Below are 15027 nucleotides of genomic sequence, written 5' to 3'. Positions count from 1 at the left end.
AAATTACTTTTTGCAGTGTGCACAATGGTGAACGCTCAGTACAGTTACTTTGTGTAAATGTGTCAGATTTAGTCCTCGTAACAATTACTTAAAAAAACAAAAATGGACATAAAGGGGTCATTTACCATTTACCAAGTGTTTGCTCATGTGCAAAATGAGTAATAAATACAAAAGTGGATCAGCAGCAGAGTCATGTCCCCAACTTTTACTCATACAGCATGTTCTTATTTACACATCAGATTTTGGGCCCCAATAATGCATCGGTTTTATATAGCACTTTTCTGGACACTCACTGGCGGTGGTAAGCTACTATTGTAGCACAGCTGCCCTGGGGTAGACTGACGTAAGCGAGGCAACCAGTCTGCGCCATCGGCCTCTCCGACCACCACCAACCACTCACTCGCTCACTACATTTGCGAGGCTTCCTGATGTTCCCAAACGATCTCCCATCCAAGTACTGCCCAGGCCCTTCCCTGCATAGCTTCCAAGGTCTGACGGGATTGGGCAGAGCAAAGGCGGCATGGCCACGATAATACGATGATATTGACAGAAACAAGTGGTAAATTAGGTGCAGCAGCAGCACAACCACAAAATAGTATATTTTACTTTTCTGCTTCCTCTCGCTATTTAAATGACCCTGAATGTGACACTATTTACAAAATTCGTCTGAATGCAACCTCACAGTCCCCTCCAGTGGCTGATCTGGTTCTAAGATTACCATCTTTCCATTTAATAAATTCCTCCAAGGGTGGAGGGGCCAAAACATTTACATAAACATAAACTGCCAGGTCCAATCAGGAGGAGAAGGGGGAGGGGCTTGATTGTTTAATTTTGAAATTTCTCTCTCTCCCTTTTGCAATCTGACATACTATCACTTTAAATCTCTACTACGATGGGAAATTCCTGGATGACTGAGTGCCTACACCAGGGGTCTCCAACCTGTTTTACTCAACTAGCTACATTTCCGCAACAAAAATGTCACAGATCTACTCTCGCTTCAAAGACACTTGTGTAATTTACGACTTAGGCGTTGTTCACCCTGGAGAATTAGCAGCCATGTTGACATTTCAAAGGAAATGAGTTGATAATTGAACCAATAGTTTGCAGATTGTGTTCAGTAAGTTCAGAACAAAAATAAACTGCATCTGAAATGTGACGTAGAAAGTGTTTGGTGAGCAAACGAGAAAGGGCTGGAGAGCAACTGGTTGTTCCTGCCTGGTCTAGTGGAGTAAAAGTTAAAGAGTCCCTAATGTTCTCTGTCAGATAAAAAAAAATAATAAAAATGAACAGACAATAGAATACAAGACTGTCAAAAGTGGGTGGCTCCAGTTTTTAATCTCGCCGAACCATAAACAAATGTTCTTATCAGATTTGCTGACGTATCTGTATATATATATGTATCACTCACGTACTGGCGCTTTAAACCTGAGACCAATTCTGGACAGAAACTCACTGAAAGACATCATCATGAAGACGTTTGTGTGGAGCTGTGTGGCCATTCTGGTGCTTGCTGTTTCAGGTAAGAGAGGTTTCAGATTCATTTGTACTGATAGTTTTATTGAGGAAAGCCTTTTCTTTTCTTTTCTGTTCGCAATCTGGGGGTCGGGGCCATTTCAAGATAATTCATGAGGTCACCAGATTGTAGGGAAGGCCTATTTTGGTGACACTTTATTCTACACTACCCTTGATACATTGTACATCACTAAATTTCGTACAGTGTAATGTGCTCTGTAACAATGTGTAATAAGTTGTACCAATGGGTTAGATACACAATGAAATAATATGTATTTGTTGTTTGTAGGTACACAATGTAATAAGACATAATTCTGACTCCAACCCTAGCCCTAACCCTAAGGCTCCCATTATGTACCTACAAAGTACTAATACAAGTTATTCCATTGAGTACGTACTACAGAGGTACAAGTTATTACAGACTGTTACAAAGCTCATTACATTGTACTAAATTGAAGTTAGGTACAATGTATCAAGGTACTGTAAAATAAAGTGATACCCATATATACTCTAAAACAAGTGAAACTCGGAAAATTTAAATATTGTTGATTTGATGTTAATTGTATTTACATGCAGTTTTAAAGTGACGGTCTGCAATATTGCAAAATAAGGAGAAAGATAATATGAAAGATAATATGAAATATACGATCAAGCTCCCTCCTCCTCCTCTCCAGATTACAAAGTCAAATTTGAAAGGCATATGAAGGGAAAATACAGGTGAAATATTAGAATATCGTTCAAAAGTTCATTTATTTCTGTCAATCAACTTCAACTGTGAAACTAATATATGATGTAGACTCAATACATGCAAAGTGAGATATGTACAGACTTTATTTGCGATGTCATAAAATTAAAAAAAATTGAAAATGGGCTGTAAACCATAATCTTCAAAATTATAACAAATTATAAACGATAAATTAGTTTCACATTTTAAGTTGAATGACAGAAATAAATGAACTTTTGAACGATATTCTAATATTTCACCTGTATTTTCCCTTCATACGCCTTTCAAATTTGACTAATCTGGAGAGGAGGAGGAGGAGGGAGCTTGATCGTTTATTTCATATTATCTTTCTCCTTATTTTGCAATATTGCAGAGCATCACTTTAAAACTGCATGTAAATACAAGCAACATGAAATCAACACATTGTCTTTTCAAATGGTGCAGCAGTGAGTGTGCCTGGTAATCGGCCAAATTTCCCCCTGGTCAAATACATTTCATGGCAAAAAATCAACCTACTGCAACGTCAGGCCCTGGGACCAAATCTGGCCCTCCGTCATAGAACTTATGGCCCTCAAGATGATTTAGAGAAATATTATTACACAAATCAGAGAGTAATTTAGCATTCTTAGAGTTAAAGTACTGTAAAAATGTGAGAAATATTGTCAATTACTTCAAAATGTCCAAACAGAACACCCACGTAGGTCATATATGATGTACAACATTGGCATTTGTAGAAAGTGATGCTTTACTTAAGGCTAAAATGGGCAGATTCAGATTCCTTGGTCTTTTCACGATGACGAAAATCAGCCCTATACCAAGGAAACTTGCCCCTACCCCTACCCCTGACCGACATATACTGCATTGTGAGGTATAAGGCTTTGATTTGCACTTTTGTGTTTCCAGTGCAAAGCCTCATGTGCTACACCAGTGACACCTTGATCCTCGGATACTTCGCCATCTCTCAACAGATCAACTGCTCCGCTGCTGAAACCTCCTGCTACACTGGAGTCGCATGTGAGTACCACAGTATTAGTATTATCTCTGTAGTCGTGCACTCTTCGTAATAAGCTTAATGACTGAATCTAAAACATCTACTGCCTCAACCTGCCTACTGATGTTGAAATTCGAAATATTCGCCACAGTGGCTGATGGTCCTGGGTTTGAGCCTGGACCTTTTCTGTAAAGAGTTAATGTTTTTATCTGGTCTGAATTTTGTACAGTAATTGTTCTAAAGAGACAAAAACAGTTTGCTGTAGCTGCTAAAAAATTCCCAGGACATGTTCAGATAACAGGACATGTTCAGATAACATTATTTGAAGCTATGTTCATTTGGCAAACAGACCCACCTGTATTTGATCCTGGCAGGAAGTGATTAGCAATGGAAAGTCAAACACAGTCACGGCCCTGGTTAAACTCGACAGTGAATGACAACCTTTAATCACTGGCTCCAGCAGAGAAAACGATCTCTGTAATGTTCAGCAGGAGGCAACATTGCATCATGAAAATGCGACATGGTGTAATATTTATGTGTTATTGGCATGGGGAAAAATACACAAATGAAAACATGACAACGCCTCAGTTTATGTCAACATTTTTGTCACTAAATAAAGAAATAAAAAGGTAAACTGTAAATTTTAGAATTCAACAATTACAAAACAAAAGCAGAAAAAAATGATTCAACAAAGTAAATAAATAAAACGTTGTCTATTGATAAAAATGTTCCTCAGTTAAAAAAGTCCACAAAATGTGCAGTTTTTAAATGGCATCAATGCAACATAACAGCAGCACATACTCAAAAGCAGTGTTGGTTTTGCCAGCAGACTATACATTTTTCTATATATAATCTATTTCATTTCAACCCAATTGAGTTATTTTTTTTAAGACTAAAATGGTGCTTGTTTGTTTATTCAGTCATGGTTTTAGTCATTATCTCCATTTAGCTAATCCCTACTTTGAAAAAACTGAATTATGACATAATATACATATAAATAACAACTGAAATAATCACCATCAGCAGCAGAATCAATGCCAGTTCATACATTGATTCATTTTTACTTCATAAAACCTTTTTTTCTTTGAATCAAGGTCATGAACTTCTTCCATATCTAGTGGACTTTTCCCCCACTCCTTTGTTATGCTTTATAACTAGATAAACTTATGGCAAATTACATCAAACAAACTAACACAATAGAGCACAGTAAGAACCTGGATGATAGAAACAGCAGAGTAACAAGGGGCAGCGAGAGATAAACATTTGGCAGCTCTGTTTCTGTACTAAAGCCAAGAAAACACTGACTATACCTCCTGGTAACTCACTGTCTTTATACTTGTTTATAGTTGGGATAAGAGTCAGGATTATTGTATCACCGTCTCTTTATTATTTTTTATTTCCTCAGCACTGACTGGTATCGCAGAGACGCTTCACTCTAAAGGCTGCATTGAACCAGGCACTTGCAATAGCACCACCACTGTCTCTCTCTTCAACAACATCAACAGCAATCTGACATTGTCCACGCAATGCTGTTCCACCAACCTGTGCAATCGGGCGGGGCCTGGACTCGCCCCTCTGGCTCTGGGGTCGGCCTTGGGAGCTCTGCTTTTGGCTCTCGGGATGAACTTCGACTTCAGTCTGTAAACTGTCCCTCCAGCGCAGGTTTTGGCTGCAGAAAGTGGAACAATGTGTTTTATTTTGGGCTGCAGCAATGACATCATGACATTATGACTATACAGTATTGGCTTATAACAATGTACAAACCCCAAACTAACCTTGAATTTCTGGCTGGCGAGACACTGCAGGTGAATAGGGAAAAAAATTAAATTTACAGATATCAATTTGAAACTTTTGCTGTAGATCACTGGCATAAATGTGAGAAAAAAAATACATGGCAAGTTTTCTGTCATTTTATCTTGGTCTATCTTTAACATGGTGTTTTATGCCTAAAAATGCCCCAAATTTCCCATCTTTTCGATGACGAAATCTGAATAATGGATAGAGCTGCATTCAAATGTATTGTTTCATTTTATTGATGAATGAGTTGCCAAGATTTTTTCCGAGGGGATTTTGGATTTCTTGTTTAGTTTTAAAATAAGCTGTTTTTTAGTGGAAAAATGTGTAAAAAAATTAATTTTCGCCTCATTTTTTGACATTCAAAACTCAATAAATGGGGCCATGGATTAGATAATAAAAAATCCCTTTGAAAAAATCTTCCAAATATTGTTCAGTCCAAGGCTGGAAAATTTGAAGTCTTTAGGTCCGACTGACGTGGACATAGCGTCGCCAGAATGACAAAAAAATGTGTTTTGAGAAAAAGGCCCTTGAAATTGCATTGTCCCATATAAGTCTATGGGGGAACATTGAATCAGCGCAATATATAAACATGTTATTGTGAAGATTAGGCATATTTTCTGTTTCCGGGTGAAAGCTTACATGTTCAGAGACCAATTTGGCCCAAAACCTGAAAACTGAATAAATGGAGTTTTGCCTGCAGTGTCTCCCCTTAACAGACTGTTTTGTGCAGTTAAGACTTGTAAGACTGTGACAGTTCCAATAAGGATATGATGCTCTTTTTCTTTGGAATTGGACATTTGGTTCGTAATCAACGTCTATTCGGCAGCAGGTTTTTGTCGTGTGATGTGTAAGGACGGATCATAAAAAAGATCTTTTTAAAATCACATGACAAGCCACATTTTAGCGGTATTTACGGTATTTGGATTGAAATAAAGTGAAGGATAGGCTATGTACTTTGTGCCTTCTGCCTGTGTCATCCACAAAAACAAAACCACGTATTTCAATGTAAAAAGTAAATAATACTTTCATAAACCGTGAAAGGTTAGTCAGATTGTTTAGCCAATACTGATATATCCCTGTTTAGTGTCCAAAAACTGTATTAGACTTCCTCTAAACGAATAATCAGGGGATGTTTCATACGTGAAGCCCTTTACATTTAAACCGGACCTGCGCTTTTATAATGAAAATACAATTACTTTGAATCTTTTTTTTTTTTTTGAGCCATGTGACCAAAATAAAGTCAAACTGACCCGGAATTGAAATCACAAAGCTGCTAACTCACTAACGCTTAAGGGAGGAGCTCATTGTTCAAAAAGATTGTAAGGAAACAAACCCACATTAAAAGCTTTTGGAAATCAAATAAACTGTTTGTGATTTTCCTCATTTTGTTCGAGTAAAAATATTACCTTGTTGCAAATAATCTGATTCTAGTTTCCTGGTTTGCTTTAAAGATATTCCTTGATCACAAATCGGTCTCCTATAGCAACCCAATACTTAAAGAGTTGCAAACAAATGTAAATACGGTTTTGGTTTGGGCACAGCACCGTTGTAACGACTTGGAGTCACTTCTTGTTGGAAACGTAACGCATGATCAATCGGACATTCAACACCGAACTCACATAACTCTTCTCATGAACAGAGGGGCTTAATCTAACAAGGAAACTGCTCTCACAAATACTTACAACACTTCCTTGAACTATGACGAGAAAGAAAATCGTCACAAGTATTATCGCTTTGCTCTGTGTACATAATTAATAATATCATAAATTGTATGTTTAGACTGATAATGTATACTTTTTTCCATCTCTCCACTATAAAACAAAACATTCACTACTTTCCCTTCAAACATTTACTTAGATTCAATGAACATTTAAACAATTAGTGAGTCGTAAACTGAGACTGTGCATGTCGACACCCCTATTGTCTCAAACCGGACAAACTGGATCGGGTTCACTTTGACTCCTACAACGTCCCCGGCAAACTCTTCACTGACTTCACTCCAAACAAGCTGCTAATTCCACCATTGTTAGGACGAGCTCAGATTGTTGATATTTTATCTGTTCACCTGAAAGGAAAGATGAACTCCATGTGCAAGACTTTGACTGTCTTCAGCATCTTCATCGCAGCGGGTAAGATACAAATATTATTATGATTCCCATGAAGGTGTATCCATTGTATTGCTATCGTGCTTAACATTGTTTAAGAGTGGGCCACTAAATAGATAAAGAACAGTGTTTATTCTTTGTAGTTTGATTCACTCATATTGTTTTAATGTGAAAAGACATTTGGAAAGGTGAAAACAAAATCAGTGGAACATTTAAAAGCAGTGGTGTCTCTTGTTTACTAGTGTTTTTTGATTGATTTTCTTTCCTTTTCCTTTTTTTTTTAACCATGCCTGGACAGTCGGGGTGGGACAGGGTGGGTGCGAGTGAGTGAGTGCGTAGTTGGTGTTATCTTATTGTATTTTTCAATTCACACAAAAAAAGAGTTTGTACTTTGCTTGAAGTATCACCCGGATTAGCATAATAAACCGGTCCTAAACTAGGTCTGAAAGTGGTGACCACCTGTATAGCACATTTAGGCGTCAGTCCCACTTAGTTAATGATGTCCCCTTTTACTTGACCAATTTATTGTACATGTTTTAGTGTCGGGGGTAAACAAGAAGGAAAACATGTGAATTCCTATAAAACCATCTACCAAAAAGGTTTAGCGAAGTCTTAAAAGATAAACTGACGCTCGTAGGCACATTCTTCCACCTGAATAGCCCGTCACTTCCCTCATGGGCACAGTGATTTCCGAGAACTACCGTGCGTCAGATAAAGTCTAAAGTATGTGGTGGAGTGAGTTCGACTTGAAGCCTAACCTTGCTCTGTTTTTTATCTGCAGCTTATGGCCTGCAGTGTCGCCAGTGCTTCATCGGCGTGTTTGGGACGTGCTTTTTTCCGTCTGAAGTCTCTTGCAGCAACGCTACCCAGAGCTGCTACAAAGGAGACGCCCGTAAGGAACACCATACAAAGATATATGTTTAAAGTACAAATATTATATCTGTAAATGCCTTAGATTAGAGTTAGTCATGATGATACAAGAGGGAATTAGGAATAGATGTTTTTGTACATCTTTTTAGGCAATGAAGAAGAAAATTAAAACTCTGAAGGCCATTGTCATTTAATCAATAAAGTAAAAGTTGTTGATCCTGGTTCAGTTTAGCACGTTCCACTGTCATGTAAATATGCATATGTGCGAAATGGGTTAGGTGAAATTAACTGTGCGTGTTTTAAGGCTACATTTATTTAAAATATTTTATCACCTTTGCCTGTATCCCCATATATGAGGTACATTTTCCTCATAATAATTATCTTTAGGTTATGATTATTGTTGCAAAAGCTGGTGCTGCTTTCCTGGCAACTGATAACGCGCAAATTTCTGACCTAAAATTGCAGAGGAATCTGGTGATTAATTGAACCACTGCATCAATGAAGTGAACCTTAGCTATTGTGTTGGTCACAGCCTTCAATATTATATTATTGGGAATTATTATTTAAGTTCCAATAATATATGGTGTCAGGAAACGTTCATTTGGTTTCAAATTGTTGTTTCAAAGTGGGAAATATCCATTATCAGTTGCCTTAATGCAGCAAAGATAATCCAGTCCATGCTTTGGGTTATCCAATGGCTAAAACCAGTAGTAAACCTAAAAGGACCCTCTCTGATCCAAATTCTGTGCTTCCATGGGTACTGAGCTTTAAAACGGCCTGTTCACGCATCCATTAAATAGGTAAATGCAAGTGGCTTATTTAAACCAGTAAGCGCTACATACACAACCTCCAACGATTTGTTTAGCCCATCAGCTTTGTTAGGAACAACAGTATAGCAGGAAAGGCGACGAAGAGGAGGTAGAGACATTCAGCAAACTGTTGGGACGTGAACTCTGCCTGCAACAATGAGGAAGGCGATGTGTTCCATCATTGTAAACAAAAAGGATCATGTACAGGTCTTTAATCATAGACCAGGTGAAAATCAGCAACATCAGTGAAAAGGCAACTCTACCAAACAATTCTAGCCTGTCCTCAACCTCTGTATTAAACTATAGGGCTTTCATCATGAAGTCACGTTAAAAACCCTCCCCTTGACCCCGCAGAGTTCAACGCCACCGACGGGCTGAAGCTGCACACTCGCGGGTGCCTGGACTCGGACCTCTGTGGTAAAACTTTAACGGGCTCCATTTTGACCGCGGCCTATACCAGCTCCTTCACCTGCTGCACCACAGACCTGTGTAACTCCGCCTCCTCGCTGCACCTGTCCGTCGTCGTGGGAACCCTCTTCACGCTCCTGTCTGCTCTCTTGGTCTCACAGTAGACGGCGACCTGCAAAGGTTTAAAGGGACTACACAGAGTTTCAAAATGTTAAAATGAAGTATTTTCCTCCCCCTAAATGTCCTAATGTGTAGAATGAGCCCAGACCTGTTCACCACAACTGCCTCTAAAATCCTGTCACTCAAAAAGTTGTTACTTCGGGTCCGAAGTGCCGTCATGCATGAGCTTAATGTAGAAGGTGCAGTTACGCGTATGACCTGAGGTAGCAGTAGTGAGTATAAAATGGCCAACTTGTATCTAGCCCTTTTTGGTTTCTTTTTAAAAGACACTAGGTTGAAACAAACAAAAGCTGTTCAATTACCTTACCTGTAATAAAAGAATTGTATCTAGCCCCTTTAAAAATACACTGAGTTCAATGACTAAACATGGTACTCACATGTGAAAATAATATGAAAAGTGTTTCAGTCATGTTTAAGAGAATCTGTTGCTGCCGTCTCCACTAAACGTCTCAGGATAAGTGAATTTGACACATTATAATTTAGTCTTAGTCTATAAGCGAGTCTGGTCGACTAAAACTAAGATCACTATGGTGAACTTTACACTTATATCATTGTAATGTATTCAAACATACAGTATTCATCAATACTCTGCTTGACTTAAATTAGAACAAAATATTTTGCACAATAAAATTCACACTGCACTAGACTCATTCTGTTTTTTTGCAGTTAATGACCTTCTCTGCTAAGCACCTATAAGTGTCATGCTGCTAAAAGTATTTTAGTTTTAAAGTGATAGCCTGTAAGTTTATGTGTTTGATTAGTTGCTGATCACAGAAACTAATCACAATCCCCGGTGCCATCACTTTGACCAATGAGATGAGCTTTTCCTGTGAACCGACTTGTGTCAGGTCCAATCAGGGAGGACTTGATCGTTAACTTTTTAAATCTCTCTTATTGTTTTGCAATCCTACAGACTGCTACAGATCAGCTTTCTTGGGCAGGTGATAAAGCACATTTACATACAAACTATTATAATCAATAAAACATGAAAAAAACAATTTTAATCCAACATTCCTGTACCTTTGCAAGTGGTGTAATACAGGGGTTCCCAAACTTTTTTGGCTGGGACCCCAAAAAATGACATGTAAACAACTCGGGACCCCCATTGTATAATGTTATTGCCTCTTACGCAACTTTAGGGAAGAAAAACATTTTAAAATCAAGTTAATATGTATCTAATCAGTTTTATTTTGAATATTTGAATGGATTTCACAAATTATAATAATAATAATAATAATAATGCATTGGTTTTATATAGCGCTTTTCTGGACACTCAAAGACAGACGCTTTACATTGCACTATTCGTTCACTCCATACTCGGTGGTGGTAAGCTACTATTGTAGCCACAGCTGCCCTGGGGTAGACTGACGGAAGCGAGGCAACCAGTCTGCGCCATCGGCCCCTCCGACCACCACCAACCACTCACTCACACACTAAATTCGCTAGGCTTCCTGGTGTTACCAAACGGTCTCCCATCCAAGTACCGACCAGGCCCTTCCCTGCTTAGCTTCCAAGGTCTGACGGGATTGGGCATCGCAAAGGCGGTATATACACCTTTTCACTCAAAATATGTAAAAAACAGCAGCATTTTTCTTTTTATTTCATCCTGAAATCATCTGGGGACCCCCACCCAAAGCCTTGCGTTTTGCCTTTGTTTTGTATAATATTACTATTTTAATTGTGAATTTACTTTTCAACTACATGATTTTTGAAGTAATGTTTGCCTATTAAACTACTCCATCTCGAAACAGTGTTTGTATCTTTTGTATTTCACATTGAGGTAAAACAAACACAGGCTGATTGACGCAGCAAAACCAAACACACGTCATAATCATCATTGTTTTGGGTGAAACTGGTTTGTGTGTTCTTTAAACTGGGTGTGTTTGGTGAAATGAGCCGCTCTGTTGCGATGATACTCACTGTGCTTCATGAATCCAATGGACACCGATGACACACAGCCCAGGGCGCCCTCTAGTTGTGGCTAAAGCGAGAATACGGCAACAGTACATTCAAAAGGAAAGGCACAGATTCATAGAAATAGTTTAGTAAAATATTGCTATAGCATCATTATCTCAATATTCAACACTTATCGATTACTGCATTGTTTTCCCATATTCTCTCAAAACTAAATTAATGATAAAAAAGTTGAAATAAGATGCATTTTGCCAGTTTGTGCAATCTTAAGTTTATGCAATATAACAGTTTATGCAATATGTAATTTTCCATTGACACCAAGCTTCAGAGGTTTACACAGCCGTGCATTTATCCTCTCTTGTTGTTAGAGGTAAAGCTAAATATCCCTAAAGTGTCAATTGAACGACAGATCAACACCTTAAAAACCCTGGGCCACATCAATGAAAAAGTCTGAGTCCCTGATGTGATGGATGGCACAGAACGACGTCACACTTTTGTCATTCTGTCACATCGCAGTTGTGCCACATGTCCTTTATAAGGCGCCAAGAACATTAATCTCAGTCTGTTAAAAGTAGTAAATGACACAATAACATATTACTTACTTGTTTTGTTTCACTGAGTGCTTTCATGAGCGTACTGACGTTCAATCAGGAGTCCAGGGCGCCCTCTGTGGTTCATATGCCGGCACTACATCAATAAAGAACTGCCCTTGGATTACTGAAAGAAATACAGAGGGATTTAAAAATGTGTAACAATTAGAAATTTAGAATTAACTCTGAAAATATTGTCTTTGAACTAAAGAATAGGATGTGTTCTCAATTATATGGGATCATTTGATTGCAATTCCTGTGTTTCTTTCCATCAGAGAGTCCCATAAACTCACTAATTCTGGTGTGTGGAGGGAACAGCAACATATATTAGTTTGTTGTATAGAGAAAGATATAAATAAATCTACGCAAATTCAAAGTGCCTCAGCTTTCTCTATACGGCTTGTCTAATTTTATGCCCTCCAAGCCTGATTTTTGTAAGTTTTTTTCCCACAAGATTTCTACTTTAGCCTACATTGTTGATCCAGAGCAGCACTCTCTACTTCTCTTCTATATTTTAGTTTGTGTTGGACTCTCATAAAACCAGGATATGAAAAGTAGTCTATATTACAACATGTTTCCATCCCTGTCACAGTCAGTACAGATGTCAATGGAAAAACCGTGTACAGCGATAGCCCCTCTCGATAGCCCCATCTAGAGGACATTTACAGTAGCAATGAAATGAATAGACATTCACGTTTGACTTGAGTGAGTGCTTGTGGTTGTTCTAATGGGGTATGATCACATTACATAATGCAAAATGTATCAATACTAATGTTTTCCATGTCTGCAGGCTTAAAGGCCCTATACCTGATTTTGTTTTTCATTACAAACAATGAAACAGGATGCCACTAAATGAAAGAGTTAGTTGTATGTAGAATCCTGATTCTTTACAGGGACGAATTTATGGGCACATTTCACAATTTGCAGGGTCACTTTCACAGAAATGCTGGAAAACAAGCCTGCATGTTCATGATATTGATACGATTGTGTTATAATCTGATGTACAAGGTTTTTCAATACACATAAAACAATATTTTGTTCCTCTACTAGAAAAAATCAGGTATAGTGCCTCTAGCCTAAACACCTAAATCCAGTGCTTTTTTGGGCCATTTGAGTTTAGGAGATTATTTCGGTCATTATCTTGATTATATGGGGTTCTCGTGGTGCAGCCTGGGGCCAAATATAGTCCTCACTCACACTCCTTTTCGTTGGCCCTAAAGCTTCTTGCTGAGTTGGCAGTACATCCATCACCAGTCCAGAGATGGTACGTTTTACAGTAGGGCTAGTAATTTTGCACAATTATAACGTCAATAATGAAGATTTGTGAAACAGAGCTGGCTTTAAGGTTAAAATGATTGTGGAATAAGGTGCGGCTGCGCGGTTAAAACTTCTACTAAATTGTGGCTCTCATTTAAAAAATAAAAACCGTTTGGACACCCCTGACCTAGGCTATTTGTAATCATATTTTCACTTCTTAACCACCACCTGAACTGAGCACATTTACTCCACTTCAGTTTAGTTTAACCCCAATCCATAAGGTCACAACCTATAGGCCAGTGTGACACTTAATCTGAAAGCTAAGACCTACAAAACTCATCTAAACGGATCTTTTTCCTCGTGTTGTCGTCACTTTATTGATAATTTTTGTCACTTTTCTGTTGCTCTTTTGTAGCTTCTTTTAGTATGTTTAAATCAATTTTTTGTCACATTTTTGACACTTTACTACATTTTTTCCCCCTCACATTGCTCTCTTGTTGCATTTTCATCCTTGTTTTCGTCTCCTTTTGTTGCGATTTTAACACTTTTTTCAACAAGCTTTCAGATTTGGGTAAAGCCAAAAATGTGCCCAGTTCAGAGGTTAAAATAGAGTTCGGGAATGTGACGTCTTATATCGCTAAGCATTATGGGATTAGCAGCAATTGTAAACTAATGGAGATTTTAAAAGTTAAAATACTAGAGTTATTGTTCACATTAAAACAATTGGACACCACAGTGTGTTAGATGTATTTACCAGCAGCAACTCAACAGCTAACGGAGTTGTTCCACGGCTTTTTTTCTTTACCTTTTGTTTTTAGCTAATTATAGTCAAGGGGAATGTATGCTAACAGCTGCAAAGATGGCGGATCTCCATGGTAACTGTGGAATTTAGTTAACAAACCCTAATTTTAGATTAAATTGAGCTGTAGGCTATTTGTGTTATATGTTATATTTGTGTTATATGTCAACAAATAGACAAATATACAGCCTAAATATAAAACCTAGAAAAGCAGGGGCGGACTGGGACTGAAAAACAGCCCTGGACTCTGACCAGCCTGGCCCAAATTAGCGTAAATGTGCACTTACCACCCGCCTTAACGGAGCGCATTTTCTCCAGTTCGGCTTTACCCAAATCTAAAAGCTTCTCAGCTGGAGAGCAACAATGTATAGCGCCTCATTTGAAAGCTGAGACCTCCAAAGTGATTGCAACTCAAGTCGCTGCATTTTTTGTCATAGTTTTGTTGTTTCTTCATTACTTTTTGTGGCTTTTTGTTGTGTTTGTCAAATTTTTTCTATAATTTTTTTGTTATGGTTCTGTCACGTTTTTGTGGCCTTTTCGTTGCTTTGTTGTTGTGTTTTTGTTGACTTTTCATCACATTTTTTGTCACTTTTTTTTATGCTTTTCTGGCACATTTTTGTCATATTTTCATCCTCTTTTTTTTTACGCTATTTTGATGCTTTTCTTTTTAGCTTTGAGATTTGGGTAAAGCTCGGTTAAGGCGGGACCGGTGGCCCAAGAGCCAGTGGCCCTTCTGTGCTCTTCCAGAATGGACATATGGCCAGTCCACCCCTGTAGAAAAGTGTGCTTGCAAAACCACAATGAATTTGGAAGCAAGATTGTTCTCATGTAAAATCCTGCATGTTTTAATGTTAAATTCATGAGGTGAAGCGTGTGGATTACCATTGTAAAGTTTATTTTACCTGGTCACTTGATGATTTACTGGCTACTTTGAGTCTTGCCCTCCCAGCATCATCATCATCATCACCACCACCATCATCATCATCAGTATCGCTGCTCTTGTTTCAAAGTGTCCCCCGGCCTCTCCCTCCGCCTCCGGCCGGGTCTCATTGGCTGAGAGCCGCTCACAGC

The 15027-nt window shown here is 38.4% G+C and overlaps 1 protein-coding gene across 1 annotated transcript; it reads left to right on the top strand.

The window, feature by feature from the left end:
- The first annotated feature begins 7036 nt into the window (after positions 1-7036).
- LOC306973984 (uncharacterized protein) lies at positions 7037-9394 on the top strand. The gene is made up of 3 exons (XM_079571094.1): positions 7037-7153; positions 7911-8021; positions 9163-9394. Exons 1-3 carry the CDS (start codon positions 7102-7104, stop codon positions 9378-9380), a joined length of 381 nt encoding a protein of 126 aa, XP_079427220.1. The 5' UTR covers positions 7037-7101; the 3' UTR covers positions 9381-9394.
- The last annotated feature ends 5633 nt before the right edge of the window (positions 9395-15027 follow it).

Source organism: Gobius niger (assembly GCF_951799975.1).
Source record: "Gobius niger genome assembly, chromosome: 14".
NCBI classification, from domain to species: domain Eukaryota; kingdom Metazoa; phylum Chordata; class Actinopteri; order Gobiiformes; family Gobiidae; genus Gobius; species Gobius niger.
This window is presented reverse-complemented; position numbering and strand designations above follow the sequence as displayed.